Raw genomic sequence first — 17,458 nt, 5'->3', positions numbered from 1 at the left:
AAAATGACAAATCATGAAAATTACTGAAAATAAAGTTCGACATCGTTGGATTCAGTACGTTGATATTGAAATTTTGCTGTATTCGTCAAAGAGTATATGCTGATTCACAAAAAAAAAAAAAAAAAAAAAAAAAAAGCTAATTAAAATTCCACAAAATATTAGGGAGATTTCTTATCCCAAGCTTTCTGTGTTAGAACAGAATGAATCCATGAAAGGGAGACTCTTCAGCGCCACCCAGTGGCGTTGATTGAAATCTAGGTTTTTTTTTTTTTTTTTTTTTCCGGGACAGAAGGCTTGACAATCCGGGACAATATGATCTAAGTCGTTTATACTCCTAAAAATCAACAACAGCAACTTCATGGGGAGCATAAATCGTACATACTGCACACAGTGCATACATATTTCACTATAAAATTGTTAAACCTGTTTTAAAAGCGTTTTCAATGCTTAATAAAAATTAAGGCGAAACGTGAGTGTGCATATTTTATTTAGAATGGCACTGTCCTAAGATGGCAACGTCCCTTGCTGTCTATAAATTAGTTCGACTGGATGGTTATTATAGATAATTACCATCCATCGGTCTAATTTATTGATGACAAGGGGCTACCAGGAGTTGATTGACCGACTCACAAATGCACACTAAAAATATAAATAAAAGAAGTAACTGAAAAATAAATAACTTTAGTTGTTTTTTTTTTTTTTTTTTTTGTAATTTAATGCTGGAAAATAAAAGTTATAAAAAATAGTACATGGAGGTTACTATTGAGTAACCATTATGAAGTTGGCGTAACGAAATAATAGTCAGGGCCGGATTTAAACTTGTGGCGACCCTAAAGCTATAACATATATTTGGCCCTTCTCTCTTACAGTTCACCTGTGAAAATATTTTTTAAAAAAAACGAGGATTTTTTAAGATGGACCGAAGCCCCTTGTAATGTGAGGCCCTAAGCTGCAGCTTGTTTAGCTTATATGTAAATTCGGCCCTGTTAGTAGTTCGTGTTAATGAAGCTAGACATTATCGTACTAGTTCATGCATTTGCATAAACAGACTTCTAGCGTTAGCATATGAATTACTTGTTAAGTTAAATTGTAATCGAAAGTTCAATGATCCATCACATACGACCCCAAAACAAAATAACAAATAAACAAAGAGTTTCCGCCACTGAAGTGCACAATGATCATTTCTTATTCCCTAATCCGTCGTATAAGAAATGATTGTTGACAATGGCATTTCCAAGCCAAAGAAAACCACGGGCCATTTCCCGAAATAAAACTGATGAAAATATAAACGAAATAAATAAACAGCCAACGGGTGGTTTATTGCTGGAACAAACTTCAATCTGTTGTGGTGGAAGGGATAACTTGTATAAATTCAAGGAAGACCTAGATGAACTATCGAAGAGGATGGATAGGTTAGGTGAATTTTTTTTTTTTTTTTTTTTTTGGCTGATGCTGTATAAGCTTCCTTTCTTGCATCATTTGCTACCATTAATACTAATTCTAATACTAATAATTCAACCCCAGGGGCTCATATCTGGTGAGTATGGGCTTGGCACACTCATGATCCTGAGCTGGATATCATCATTCTTCTCTTTCTTGGTGATTCCTTTCTATTTCTCTCTCTCTCTCTCTCTCTGGGTGACTCAGAATTTTTTTTTCGGCTTCCTGGCACCATATAATAATAATAATAATAATCGATCCAACTGACTTATGTATTGTTCTTAAAATGCATCCAGTACTATTACGCCGATTTGATCAGCTTCTGTTTCTTCATAAATAAATAATTCACGCCTTTTGAATAAACGTACAAGGGTAAACAATATTATCAGCGTCTTAATATTGTTTTAATATAGTCTATTATAATATTAAAAAGACTATAATATAATATAGTGTGATAATAAACCCTTAATAACCACTCGTTATATTTATTTCATTGAATCGTAATTACAAAACTGACGTGCATTAAACAGCGACACTCAGAAGAATCGCTATCGTATATTACTGCGACTGTCATATATTACGAACATTTAAGTTTAAGAGTTGCAGAATATAGAATACAGAATAAAAATACTTCTACTAGTTCTACGTTGCATATTTATTTATAAAAACAGTTCTTACCCGCTAAATTACGAGTGCGTCCTTCTTCGAATAACGTGAATCACAACGTTTCTACGCACCAATCACAGTAAAGAGAACATTTTGCGTCATTTGTATACATCAGAAGTACAACAGCGACACCTCTAATTTAAGCAAAATATTTCTTAGATTTTACCTACACATTTATATTTTTAATTATCATTTTATAAGGAGAGTATGAAAACTCAAATTTATCTTACTCATTAAGGGAATTGGATTAGAAATAAATAATCTGTAAGGCCAGTGCGGCCAAAGGAGTCTACAACTTCTGCAATTGTTTTTTGGAACAGATAAACTAGCATTTATCCGTTGCAAAAAACATTAGTACATTATTAATATAATAATTACAGTACACTATTATTTTTATATTTTTTGTGATACATTCGGAGATTGGATTCGTGCTCGCAATGTGCAAAATTTAGTCTGCTAACAACCATAGGCAGCCGTCCTTCTCAATAAGAGCCCTCATGGGTAGTACAGTTGGTAGAATCGCTTTTCGCTCCATACCGGGTGGAAAAGACCTGAGTTCGTGTCCTGTCAATGACGAGAGGAATTTTTTATCGGCCTTTTAACAACATGGCTGATTTAGTTGGGCGAGGGTAGCATAATTTTTTCTTCCGGAAACTCCGGTTTTTCGTCCAACAAAAAGAAAATAGATTACAGAACACACGCAATATACAGACATTATACACTGAGAGTGATTACTGAATTACGACCACTTACCTAATATTTCGTAGGTCCTCCTATTGCCCTCAGTACAGCAGCTTTCCAAAGTGGCACTGATTCAACAAGAAGTCGGAAGTGTTCGGGAGGTATGGCCAACCAAGCTGTGTATAATGCGGCCAGCAATGCAGGTATAGAGGTGATTGGATCCAGACGCCTAATATGCCTTTCCATAGTGTACCACAAGTGCTCTATGGGATTGATATCGGTGCAGTTCGGAGGCCAATCGATATGCTGGAAGTCAGAACTGTGTTCCTCAAACCATTCCTGCACAATAAGTGCCCGATGGCTGGCGTATTATCATCTTGGAAGACACCATCGCCATTCGGAAAATATTGTAACATAGCGGGGTGTACACATTGAGCAAGCAGTTGACGAAAGCGGAGACCAGTGATATATTGTTCCACATGCACCAGGGGTCCATGTTTCTGCCAGAGAAACATGCCCCAAACCATACAGCCTCCTCCACTGGCCTGCACTTTTGATACCATGCATGATGGATAAAGAGCCTCATGTTGTTAACGCCAAATCCATACACGACCATCCACGGTGTGGAGTAAATAACGTGACTCATCCGACCAGCACATCTTCTTCCAGTCTTCTAACGTCCAACTGACATGCTCTTTGCACCAGGCGAGTCTTTTACGTCGATGAACATTGGTTAGGAGAGGATGCCGTAGGAGTCTGCTGGTATAGCCCATGCGTACGACGCATGGCCATGTCAGATATTGTTCCGGGTTGGCCTACGTTGTATTGGGTAGTCAACTCTCCAACAGTGCTGCGCCTGTATGAATCGTCGGACCCGGCGCTCACGTCTAACTTCAACCTTTCGCTGACCTTTGCAGTTTTACCGTCGGGTCGACTGTTTGATCATTTTGACGCCATTCCTGGTACACTTTAAAAACGGCGGCTCTCGAACACCCCACTAATTCAGCCGTTTGGGAAATCGAGGCACCAGCTCGTTGAGTCGCACAATCTGTCCTTTATCAAAGTCCGATAAATACTTCCTTTAACCCATCACGCTCCGAAGTTTACTACCTACTGAACCACTAACACTTTATCAATGCTACGTAGATCGACTAACTGCGTGCTCTCATACCTCACGTGGTCAACGGGTCGCATTCACTTTTCACAAGGATGGTCATAATTCAATGATCATTGTGTATACGGAGCGATATGGACTTAGTCGCTAATGCTTCTATAAAAAATTCTCAATAAGCAGTCGTAGTTTACTCATTTATCAAGCACATCTTTCATGTTTGGTTGCTCATTTGAAGGATGAAAATCGACGAGAATGGAGCTAAATTGGGTAATCATAGGCAGACACAGACCAGAACAGTTGTCGTAGCTACCATACTGACCATAAGGACTGAATATAAAGGAAGCCAAGGCAGCGTTAACGCTACGGCCAAACCGACTATGGCCGCGGGCCTCGCTTGAAGGGGGGGGCCTCATTTTCAGTGTAAATATTTTCTAAAGTAGTGCTAAAATTTTCTAATAATAATATTTTTATATATATATATATATATAAAATAAAGGGCCTCAAGTTAAATATGGCTGGGGGGAACTATTTCATCCTTAATCCGGCCCTGAAGGAAGCTACGTATTTCTATAAATCTGCTGCTTTTTATTACACTGAACCCAGGAGTGAACGAATTTATACATTGGTGTGTACGTTGTCAAGTGTGAATACAAGCAATTTACTTTTCAAAGTAACACTGAAGCCATATTATGAGAGATATTGTGTTTCTTTAAAGAATTTCAGTAGAGGTCAGTGGCATGTCGTGAAAAGGTGCAGCTGTGTTAGGGCCATGATTTCAATGGAACCCAAAAGTAAAAGAGAAACCTGACCTTAGAAGTTAATAAATAAACGTTGTGCCAGGAGCCATGTTCATGATGATATGCCGTATGCAAGCCTCCATATCCATATGCAGTAGCGGGTTTGTACAAAAAAGTAAAATTTCTTGTGAAGACATACATTTTAAGTTTTTTGAGAGAGAAAGAGAGCATGGATCCTCAGCTACCAGACGAGCGTGGGTATGGGACGATTCAAAGAGCTATCGATTGGTTTTAGATGTAAACCTGTCGATAACCACCAGTTCCGTTCATCTGCCAGAAGGGGAGACGGGTATGGAGGTAGATATTAGATTTAGCATTAGCAAATGATGCAAGAAAGCAAGGTTATACAAAGCAACATCATGCAAAAAAGACACCTATTTCACCTATTCATTCACTCTAATACTTTGTCTAGTTTTTCCTTGAAATTATTTAAGCTATCAACTTCCACAATAAAAGATGGAAGTTTGTTCCGGCAATCAACCACTCGCTGGTTGAAGGCAAACTTCCGAACACCTGTTCTGAAAATGTCCTTCCTGAATTTAAATGCACGTTCCTCATGTGTGTGGTCTCAGCAAGAGGAAGAATCTCATCGCCACTGAGTAAGTTCAATGAATTGCACAATCCATTAAATTGTTCAATGAATGGATTGAGCAATTCAAAGATCTGATTGAGGTCTTTAATGCTTTAAACACCTAAATCAGATCAGCTTGCAAGTGCCTAGTCTCCAGACGCTGCAATTTGGAGAACTGAAGCCTTTCTTGGTAAGGGAACCCTGTTGTTCCCCTCACCAATCTCGTTGCCCTTCCCTGTACACGTTCTAGCAGCTCCACATCCTTCCTAAAATGAGGTCACCAGACCCGTATGCAGTACTCAAGATGTGCCCTGACCATTGCCTTATACAACATAATAATAACCTCCTTATCCCTGCTAGCAAAATTATTGTATATCATTTGTTCATTATGAGTGAAACTTCGTAAAATAAAAATAATCAAATAAATTTAAAGAACTGCTACGGTATACGAGAGCAATAAACATTAGACGTGAATTAGTGAAAGTCCATTTATATGCATAACCAAAACCAAAGTAAGTTTTCTACAAAAGTGCATCAATCTCGTATTGTGAAACAAGACAGGATGCCCAATCTCTGTCTTACACTTCAAATAAATAGCATTGTTTTGTACGAAGCGTGTAGCTATTTAGTTGAAATATTATCTACAATCTTTTAAGAGATTATTCTGTCTTCTTCGGTAGGTAACTAGATACCATCAGCATGAGAGAAGACGACACAACGATGAACTATTTCCGTATTATGCGGGATGCAACTTGGAAAAAAAAAATGGACTTGACTTCAAAAAAAATTCGTCGGTTACCATATCGGCAATTTTTTATTGTGAACGAATTTTTTTTGAAGTCAAGTCCATTTTTTTTTTCCAAGTTGCATCCCGCATAATACGGAAATAGTTCATCGTTGTGTCGTCTTCTCTCATGCTGATGGTATCTAGTTACCTACCGAACCTTGCAAATTGAGCGAGTGAGTCTCCGAAACAGCAAGTGAGAGAACTAGCAATGACAGGAGGAAACCTGGACGCTTACAAGCTAGTCAAATACCCAATATTAACCCAAGGACATGCTCATGAAGGTTTAAGCATAAAAAATACAGCATATAACCAGAGCGAGGGCACTCTGGTTCCAAGTGGGGTAATTTTATTCGATTCAATTGTTAGGAAACTAAGAATGCATTGTGTTATCAAGACGAATACAAAAACATCATGATCAGGTGCTAAAATTAATTTTGTACAAAAACGAACTGACAACTTGCTCAAGAAATATAGGATTACGTTGGACAAATGGTACGAGACAAATAAAGACGTTGCTGTGTCTGGAGTTCTGTCAAGAGAGAGACAAAGTGAGAGACAACAGGATGAAGGCCTTGTAGTTTAATTCAAGAGCCTGGGCGAACTCTGCAAGGCTTATGGGGGAAAAGTTTCAACTCGTCCTGCCCTAATTAACAGAACAGTTTATTTTGAGGATGGAATTCACTTAAACAGAAAAGGTGCATGTCTCTTGCCGATGCCACACAGGAGGCTATAAAGGTTCGGGATAAATGCAGTAAGAAGAAGATCAAAAGAGAATTCGGTGGTAATACTCAGATTAAGGATATGAACCACGGTTTTACTTGACCTTCATCGAAAATACCTGTGCGTTACACGTAACTCCATATACATGGAAAGAACCATAAATCAGACACAACAATCTCCAGTTATATGTGACAGAGAAAGACTTGGGTAAATAAGCATAATGGAAGTATTAGATAGTGCAGTAACAAGACAGAAATACAAAACTTCACCTGCGCTTACAATAATGCTATGAGTGTTGTAAATCAAAGACCTACCACGGTTCCTCAGAGAGCAAGCAAATATATTGGTTACTAAAAGCAAAAATCGGCTGACATATTAAGTATATACATAGTACATAAATTTAATGAATTTTAGGTATTGGTTAAGGTAAGAAATGCAGATATTGTAGGGATATCAGAAGAATTTGAATACAGCGAGTACACTGCGTACAGAAAGACACGGTGTTAAGATCTTGATCAAGGGGACCTCAGGTAGGGGCTAAAGGAGCGATAGCCCTATAATCAAAATAATATGAATTTTATTTTACTGCTGCATGACAATAAAAGCTTAAAGATTCTCTCAGAACACTGCTTTAGCTGTTTTCTTCAAAAATCCTGGAACAGGGCCCTGATTTCGGTTAGGTGAAGACCAGTCTGGTGTTGAGTTTAATGTGATATAATAAGACTGAGAAAACAAAAATGAGAGTAAGAGTATGTTATAGGTCAAATTACTGCGATCAGTATAACGGATAACTATACAAGCAAACAGAATGAACCGATATTACAAGTGAGTCTAGCATTCCAAACATTGACTGGAACTTCTAGGTTGGTTGATCACATAGTAGCCGAGCTTTTCTGAATTTATTGGATGACTGCTGTCCGCACTAGAATGTCCAGAGGCAACGAGCGAAAGCAGTACTTTTGATCTGATTATCAGCAGTGATCCTTCACGCGGTAAGAATCTACAAATAAAGGAACCACTAGTTGGCTGTGATCACCATGTATTGATGTCAGATTTGCTTCCACTAGTTGGCTGTGCTCACAGTGTATTTATGTCAGATTTACTTAAAGATGTAACTACTGTCAAGGGCAAAGGTGAAGTATTTTACTTTCATAAAAGTGACTACAATAGTCTCAGTTATTAAACTCTATTCAGTTGAACCAACTGATGATGTTATCTATACCAAATTCTAAATGGGGAGCTACTACACTTTTTATACAACCTAAGAGCGTTGGATGTCATATAAAATGACGAGACTCGTGGCAGACAAGAAAAATACATGTTCAAGCTGCTGACAAACTAAATAAATATTTTGCATCTACATTCACGAGTGAAGAAGTTTTTAGGGATGCGAACACCAGATGTTACAATTGAGAAGCATGGAAGAGAAACTGTCGAAGCTAAAAATGAATAAAGGATGTGGAGCTGATAGGAACTATCCAATTTTATTAAAAGTAGCAAAAGAATTAATTAAATCTTTAGTCATCATTATGAGACCACCCTTGGATTCATGGGACGTCCCTGGACTGGAGATGTGTAAATGTCTCCCCTGTTCACAAAGGGTGATCAAAGGGCGAAATGACTCATTACAGATCTGTAACCTTGACTTCTGTTTCATGCTAAATAAAATTCAACGGTAAGAAATGTAATTCGAAATCATCTTGTCAGGAATCCAGTTACATGGCAATCGCAGCACGGGTTTGTTAAGGGAGATCTTGTCTCACTAATCTAATTAGCTATTATGATGCAGTAACAAAGGAACTGGATGCCAAAAATAAATTTAGCATCAAATAATTAGATTTCGTAAAACATTTTACAGTGCTTCACATGAAAGACTGGAGTGCAAATTGTAATAGTGTGGCATTAGGGGAAATTTATTGCAACAGATAAAGGGACAGTTGAACAGCTGAAGAAAGAGGACAGTTATTAATGGGCGCTGCTCTTTTCGAACCAATGTTATTAATGAAGTCGCTGAAAATTCTGTGCTGGGGCCTTATTGTTGTAAAAATTTATTAATGCTACTGGAATTTTTATGGACATTTTTCACAATATGGCTGAATTAGTCTGTCTGAGGCGAGGATTTTATCTCCCAGAAAACTCCGGTTTTTCGTCCAGCAAACAGCAAATTGGAAGCAGAACACACGCAATTTACAGATTGAGGCCACAGTTTTTAGGCCACGCAATATGGCCTAAACACGATAGCTGTCATAAGCAGTTGTAAACCTATATCTTTAAGAGGAACCGTCTCGGTGATCCCCCCTCCCCCCCCAAACGTTGCAACGTATAACGGAAGTCTTTCAGTGAAGCATGCAAGGATTCAGTTATGTGTGTAGCAGTGATTTGAATATGCCTTAAACAGCAGTCAGACGTAATCTCAGTAAGCGTTTACCTTTGGAAACTTACAAGTTGCGATAAGTCGAGGCGTTAAAACCAAAAGACAAATGCAACCGATATGACGGTTCCGTTTGTAGCAACCACGGCATCATCTCCTACTTACAGAAAGTAGGAGCATGATTTGTTTCAGTGAAGAAACAACTTCTCATTTGCGCGGAAAGTCAACGCCATAACGTTCGGCTGTGTCGCACTGAAAACACTCATAAAGTCATTGACCATGAAAGAAACTACAGAAATAAATAGTTTTTGCGTCATTATTCCACATCCAAAAGTTCATGGACCATTATTTTCTATAGAAAATACTATCGATGGGAACCTATAACTGGACATGTTTAATTCCTCAAATCCGTACAATTCTGTTCATTCCATCATTATACAAGACGATGCGTTCCTAATTTTAATGTAGGCATGTGAGAATATCAGAATGATACCCTACCTCAGCAATGGTACAAGGAGCCGAAAATCACACATGGCGCTCCTGGCTCCCATGTGTCTGGACAAACACCATGCAACTTCTTTTGTGAGCTGTGTAAAGGATGATGTTCTGGTGCCATCGTTACTAACAAACGTTCCTGCACAAAAATACAGGATCACTGAAGCATCACCTGTGTATGTCCTGACAATAATAAATGCCAATTTTCATTTTTACAATGTAGTAGTAGTAGTCGTGGTATGTGATGCAAGAAAGCAAATGTATGAGCTTATGCAGCATCAGCTAAAAAAAAAAAATTTACAAAACATTTCTCTCTAAATGTTTGTCCAGTTCCTCCTTAAATTTATTTAACCTATCAACTTCCACAACGACAGATGGAAGTTTGTTCCAGCAATTAACCACCCGCTGGTTAAAGGCAAATTTCCACACATCTATTCTACATCTGTCTTTCCTTAATTTGAATTTATTCCCCCTTAGGTTCGTAATCTGAACAAGTGGAAGAATCCCATCAGAATTCAGCGTGCTCAACCCAGTCAAGGCCTTATACACTTCAATCAGATCACCTCGCAGGTGCCTAGTCTCCAGCCACTGCAATTTGTAGAACTTAAGCCTCTCTTGGTAAGAGGATCCCTTCATTCCCCTCACCAATGTTTTGTAGAAGTACCTCGTAATTGTTTCCTTTATTTTGAATCACTATTGCATATGCCTCAAACACACAAAAACTTTCATGAGACTTAACATTATGACTTCCTACTTAATAGCGTGCTGGACAGCCTTTCGCCGTGATAACCACTTGTACTTAACTTGGCATCGACCCAAAAAGACCGCGGAAGGTATCCTGGACAGAAGAACGTCCAGGAGTTCGACAACGGAATGAAGCACTGACGTGGGTTGGGCTGGCAATGCTGTGTTCCATCCCCATTCCACAAATGTTTGATGAAATTGACGTCGTGGAATCTGGCAGGCAAGGAAGCATACGAAATGCCATCGAATACGTACCGGTCCATCGGCAGATGGAGCTAGAACCATGATTCATCAGACTAGGTAACTTTTCCAGTCTTCCAATGTCCAGAAATGGTGCTCCCATATCCACTATAGACAGAGGTGCTGATGACGGTCGGTCAACATCGGCACATGAACAGGTCGTCTACTTCATAGGCCTATTCCATCTGGTGGCCCAGCATTGTCAGGCGATTACGTCAACTCAATATTCCACTTAGCCTCTACCCCTCTCTCCAGAACTACCTCTTCAATCGCTCAGTAACTCTTCAAACAAATTTTTAGAAAACTTCCCAACCAGTTGTCAGAAGTTGTCCACAGGGCACAGTTCTCGGCCCTACTTTTGGAACTTATTACTAGATGAATTTCTTCCTATGGATCTAAGCCCTCAGGACTGCATGGCCTATGCAGATGACCTCATCCTCCGAATCAAAGCTGATTCTAGAACTCAGCTTGAGCAAATTGCCTCCCCTCCCCCTCCCTTAACCATCCTCCAAAATTGGGCAAACAACCACAAGTTAGTCATTTCTGGAGAAAACACGAAGACTGTCCTCCTCAAAGGATCATTGGACATAAGAAGACCGCCCCAAATTAAAATCTTTGAACAGACATTGCAACTCAAAACGGAACTCAAATATCTAGGAGTAACCTTTGACTCCCAGTTAACATTCTTACCTCATCTTAATTACCTCTCCAACAAAATACGTCGTTATACCACCATGATCGTAAGAATTAGCAGGGCAGCTGGGGTTTGAAGAGGAGGATTCTCATGCTACTTTACAAAATCGTCTTCTTACCAGCTGTGTGCTATGGTGCAGGCATATGGTTCCCTCGTGCCATCATTGCACGTAATAAAGCAAAGCTACATACAATTCAACGCAATATCTTACTCAATGTGACCAGAGCTTGCCACACAGTCAGTAACCCTGCCATCCAGATCTTAGCAAGTGCTCTTCCTCTGGACCTGGAGGTTATTCCTCGTGGCCTTGCATACCACATAAAGAGAGGAATTCCCACCATCATTCTGGACATAACACTCGATCTAGCTAATGATCCAAAAAACGAAATGAAACAGATTTCCTCCAAGCTCTTCCAGCATTGGCAACGATCATGGGAGCAAACAGCCAAAGGTGAAACAACTAAAAGATTTCTTCCACAAGTTATGATTACTGCACCGAAACCTCCGCCGTGGTACTCACCAGGCTTTCACGCCTCGTTCTTCCTCACTGGTCATGGATCGTTCCGGGCCAAGCTGCGTGCCCTGGGTCTCACCGATTCTCCTCTCCGCCCTTGCAGCGACAATGAAGACTGAATTCACTTCATATATAATTGCCCTCTTTATGATTTACCCAGAAGTCTCCTAATTACCAGAACTGGAAATATACCCCATGGGCAGGAACATCTCTACATAATTAAAAAAATAAGTAAATTTTCTGTTTATACTCCGGGACAACCAAACGGTCAGAGGAGTTCACAAGATACACAGAATGCAAGAAACAGCACCGTAATCAGCAGTTACGGGATTGAACCCCGGTCACTCAAGGCACGTGTACTTATGCACCCGCGCCTGACCACTCGGCTACCAATAATTGATGAAGCCAACTACAAAGCCTTCGCTACTTTTGCCCAGACTGTATTTGAAATATATGAAATCCACCTACAGCAAACTGTTCAGCGAATCTCCATCTTATAATGAACCCAAACTGAATTCACAGAACATCTGAATGGAATCAAAGAAAACACCAACAGGATACTGATCTTTTTCCTGACATATCAGGAATTTCTCGACGCTCTTCGATTGATATAATCGAATTGATTATATCAATTACGCTACCCACGAAGACTACCATTAGGTAATTGAAAAATTAGGACTGATACACATTTCAATGCCAGTACAGGAAAGTTGCTATCGTACCTTGATTTGTCTAGGCAAGTTAATAAAAAGTATAGGACTTACTTGGTACAGACAGAATGTGGATCACACGCAATGAACTAACGCAAGTTGTGGTATAAAGATGTGGCGCCATCTATTCTTATACATATTAACTACATTCGTTTTTAAATCAAGCAGACGCAGAACCTTTCAAATTTGTTGATGTATTGGAAAAATGTATAAACTAAAAAGAAGTTGCAGGTATCACATTGTATATAGTGAACTTCATACTTTATGTTCGCCCACTTTAACTGTAATGACTGTCTCAATGCATTGTGGAATTCTTTCTACTAATTTCTGGCAGAAAGTTGGTGGTAATGTGCCTCACTCCTCATCCTTTTTTAAAAGTATTATTTGAAAGTATCCTTGCCCTAATTTTGCGTTCTAAATCATCCCAAAGATGCCTTCGTGGGGAGCACAGTTGGTAGGACAGCCATCTTTTCCACACCAGGTGGAAAAGACCTGAGTTCGAGTTCGTTGATGACGCGAGGTATTTTTATGGGTCTTTTTCACAACGTGTCTGAGTTAGTCGGTCTCAGGCGAGGGTAGCATGGTTTTTCCTCCCGGAAACGCGGGTTCTTTGTCCAGCAAACAGAAAATTGGCCAGAGAACCACGCAGTTTACAGACAGAATATACAAAGCAATACAGCCTTAGTCGCTGATGCTCCTAAAACCCTATTATAATAACAGCAACATCCCAAAGATGTTCAGTTGAGTTGCGATCGACGGTCTCTGACGGTCATTGTAAATTAATTCTCTTTAGATGACGCGTTCACAATGATTACTTTATGATATAGAGCATTATCCAGTTAAGAGTTGTAAGGATTGCTCTCATAAAATTGTCACAATACAAGATGCACATAATTATCCAGACCATCAATGTGAGATAAAGCATTCATAGTAATCAGTTACAAGTACTGAGACCAGTAAAACAGGTCCATATCACTGTTCCTCTAGCCTCACAGGTTGTACAACATACTAATGTAGTAAGCATTCTCCAACAGCCCTTGTGGGTAGCACAGTTGGTGAGATCGCAGTCCTCCCCACACCGGGTGGAAACGACCTGAGTTCGAATCCCGTCGATGGCGAGAGGAATTTTAATGGGTCTTTTCACAATGTGGCTGAGTTAGTCAGTTTCAGGCGAGGGCAGCATGGTTCCTCCCGGAAACCGGGTTTTTCGTCCAGCAAACAGAAACCAACTATAAAACACACGCAATTTGCAAACACTATACACGGGGCAACATGGCCTTAGTTGCCGATGCTCCTAAAACCCAACCAACAACAACAATTTCCAACTACAAGCATTCTCCACCCGATAATACCAAACATATCATTAGGCGAACGGCATAAAGATGTCACAAGTTGTTGTATAAATATGTGGCGCCATCTATTCATATCCATATTAACTAAATTCGTTTTTAAATTAAACAGACGCTGAAACTTTCAAACTTCATTTCAAAACAACATAAAAAAAAAATACATACTGTATATAATAAAAATTGTACATTTGTGAAATTGAAGTATTGAACATTTAAAACGCTTGGTAAGGAAACAATTGTACAAGCTTAACTTTATGTGAGCATCCCTTAGCAGGGGCTCATCTGGTGAGTATGGGCTTGGCACACCCAGTGTCGTGAGCTGGATATCATCATTTTTCTTTTTCTTGGTGATTCCCTCTACCTCCGATGAGTGCGGGATTTTGTGCACATATAGAACAGTAGACCCAGGCCGGTTTCATCTTGCCTGGGGACAGGCACCAGCCAGCAGCTGCCCAGGCGTTAGCTGTTCCCTAGTGGCGAAGTGGCCTAGAGTTTCTACTCCAACACAGAGAACAAAGGTGGAGCTGCCATGATACACATACACATTCCATAAAGCAATGATTGTGAACACGTTATCTAAAGAAAATTCATTTACAATGGCCGTCAGAGACCGTCGACCACAACTCAACGTCTTCAATCTGGGGCCGGACTGAAAGATTTTGATCTCATCTCAATCATTTCTCATGACTATTAGTTGGTCAAATTTTCTCTTGGCCCGATGGCGATTGTCGTTCGGTGCCTGGAACACTCCGTCCTGCTTCAATTTGTAGCAAATAATTTGTAATAAATTTTATAATCGTAATTTCCAATTTAAATAAGTTTTCAAATTGTTATTTTAAGCAATGTCACAATTTAAAACAAAATTGAAGCTGAAATGGCACCATCCACAGATTACAATAATATCATCAATGCAAAAGCTAAAAAAAAAAAAAAAAAAAACACATCCTCTTTCGATTAAATTTACTGAATATCCCTTTGAATAAAATGACAATTTAATAATTTAAATAAAATTGTTATTTTACTTAATTTCTTTTTTTTTTTTTTTACTTTTAAGGTCAGTAATGAAACTGTAATTATTGATCATAAAATGGGACATTTTAAAGACCAAAAGATGTTTATACCGTTGCAATACAACAGTCAGTACATCGCTGTCCTCCCCACAACAGGTGAAAAAAACCGGAGTTCGAGTCCCATCGACGACGTGAGGAATATTTATGGAACTTTTTCACAACGTGACTGAGTTAGTCGATCTCAGGAGAGGATCGCCTGGTTTGTCACCCAGCAAACAGACCACAGGACACACTCAACTTGCAAACCGTATGTAATGGAGCAGAGCAATATGGCCTTATTCATTGATTCCCCTAAAATCCTACTACAAATAGATAAATTACTAGTGAATGAGATGGAAGTAGGTTAAAAAAAAAAATACTCCCCGGCGGGGAATCGAACCCCGGTCTCCCGCGTGACAGGCGGGGATACTAACCACTATACTACCGAGGATAGTTGGCAATACCTCATAATAAGGCTTCGTATACATCATAAAAACTTCATTTTCTTCTATTTAGGCTTGAATTTCATTTTCCCTCATTTTCAAGCTTGAAAATGAGGAAAAAATGTTCAGCTGGAGAAGGGGGAAGAACAGTGTACAAAAAAAATAAATAGAAAATTCTCCCTGTATTACAAAATAAGGTGAAACCACACGTTTATCTTGCCAATTCAATTCATAGAATTCCAACTCCTGTAGGCTGATAACAGCTGATAGCAATCAAGCTCGTGCCATGGTATTGAATGGCCGGTTGATAATTAAACCTGTAAAAATTAGAAGTTTTTAAATTTCTTTAGGTGATTAACTCTTATCTACACGTTAAATTAATTATAAATGATCAATTAATTCTATTAATTAATTACAGTGTATCGAGGCAACACGATAAAAACCATAAGAGATTATTAATATAAAATACCGCTTACTTCTGAAATTATGAACACCCAACTTACAACCATCGTGCAGAAGAAAGCTAAATGAAGATAAACAGTGATATTTATTTATGTCTCCCCTAATAAACTAGAAATGGATAAATGATGTGGAAGTTTAGCATCCGTGTTTTGAGTCAATCTTACTGTACCTTTGTCAAATGTCAAAAGTTATATAAATCCGTGGCAAGATACAGATCACTAATGTAGTCTTTACAGTGACTGTAAAACAAAAAAATTCAGAGTTCAATCACACAGCCGCCAGGTTAATCCGCAAAATATTAGTCTCCAGGATACTTTCTTAGTCGCCAATGGCAACCAGTCGACCAAAGTCAGAGAATAGATTTTATTTTATTTATTTATTTATTTTTAATGAAAATCCCCAAACACGAAAGGTATTAGAACCTACAGTACTTAGTGCAGTGCGTGGGTTGAAGATTGAGAAAATGAAAGAAGATAGTTGTTAACATTATACTCGAATTTCTGTAGATTATAATTTTCAAGATAAACATTACACGCGTAGGCAGCTTGTTCCAGAAAACAGAAATTAAAAGTGATAAATGAGGAAAAGAAAAGTTGGTTCTGTGAGCTAAAAGTTGGACAGTAAATGGCTGCTGACTGGTTTGGAACAGAGAAGGAGGAATTGTAGAAGCCCAGAAGAACAGTACGCATGGAGGTATCTACAGAAAAGGTGCCGCAGAAACAAAATGTCTATGAGACAGAGAGTGGAGAGAATTTATGTGAGACGGGCCATTAATTAACATAACCACTCTCTTTTGAACGGCGTCTAGAAGTCTGGAAGAAACTATGGGACATCGCACAGATGTGAGAACAATGTTCCATGGTAGGGCAGTGATTTGAGATTTGTACACAATGAGTAGTTTTTTAGAGGAAAAGTAGCCAAAGGGCGAAAGAGAAACCCCAGTTTTTAGGTGCACAGGAAGCAATATTTCTGATGTGCTTGTGCTAGGTGAGATAAGAAATAAGGGTAATCCCTAATAGAGATATGTGATCTTGTTCAGAAATCTGAGTGTCATTGAAGATAAGCATAGGAGCAGTAGAATCCTTTTTATGAGATATAAGTCAGTTTTCGAAGGGTTGAAATTAACTAAATTATCTTTGCCCCCATTTTAGAATTACTTGAACATTAGGCATTTAAGGAATTACACTGGTGAGCAAAATTTAAGAACCAATCAGGTTTTCACCTGTAGCTTCTCATAGGAGTGGCCTGGATATGGGAAAAGTATACCAAAGAAGCTTCGTAAGGTACAAAAATGAAGGAAACAACAACGGAAACAAAACGGTACAGAGGGACATTATTCAAAACTGGCAACACAGCACTGGATGCCATGATACAGATGCATTACAGTCAAAGATGGAACAAAGGGAAGAGGTGCTCCTCAGTAGGAGATACGGCCACCCCTAATGTAGATACAGGCTTTGCACCGCCTCTCCATACAGTACTTAGAACAATGTTGTTGATAAGGTCTTGCGGTCCATTCCTCTGTCAGCGCCATCTACAGCTGGTGAACATTTTCTGGTGGGTGTGGACATGCCGCTAGGCGTCTCCCCATAGCGTCCCATATGTGTTCGA

At 39.1% G+C, this 17,458-nt stretch overlaps 1 protein-coding gene and 1 non-coding gene across 2 annotated transcripts in view; both read right to left on the bottom strand.

The window, feature by feature from the left end:
* The window catches only part of LOC150082213 (uncharacterized), a 79,027-nt gene extending 67,152 nt beyond the window's left edge, over window positions 1-11,875 (bottom strand). Inside the window, exon 1 of the mRNA XM_090380452.1 lies at window positions 11,841-11,875. Coding sequence (XP_090236578.1) covers window positions 11,841-11,875 — 35 coding nt within the window. The remainder of the gene's footprint in view (window positions 1-11,840) is intronic.
* A 3,446-nt stretch (window positions 11,876-15,321) lies between these two features.
* TRNAD-GUC (transfer RNA aspartic acid (anticodon GUC)) lies at window positions 15,322-15,393 on the bottom strand. The gene has a single exon. It is a non-coding gene; the product is annotated as a tRNA-Asp (tRNA).
* Window positions 15,394-17,458: the final 2,065 nt, after the last annotated feature.

The sequence above is a fragment of the Mastigoproctus giganteus genome, chromosome 8 (genome assembly GCF_048544385.1).
Source record: "Mastigoproctus giganteus isolate SK-2022 chromosome 8, ASM4854438v1, whole genome shotgun sequence".
Taxonomy (NCBI): Eukaryota; Metazoa; Arthropoda; class Arachnida; order Uropygi; family Thelyphonidae; genus Mastigoproctus; species Mastigoproctus giganteus.
This window is presented reverse-complemented; position numbering and strand designations above follow the sequence as displayed.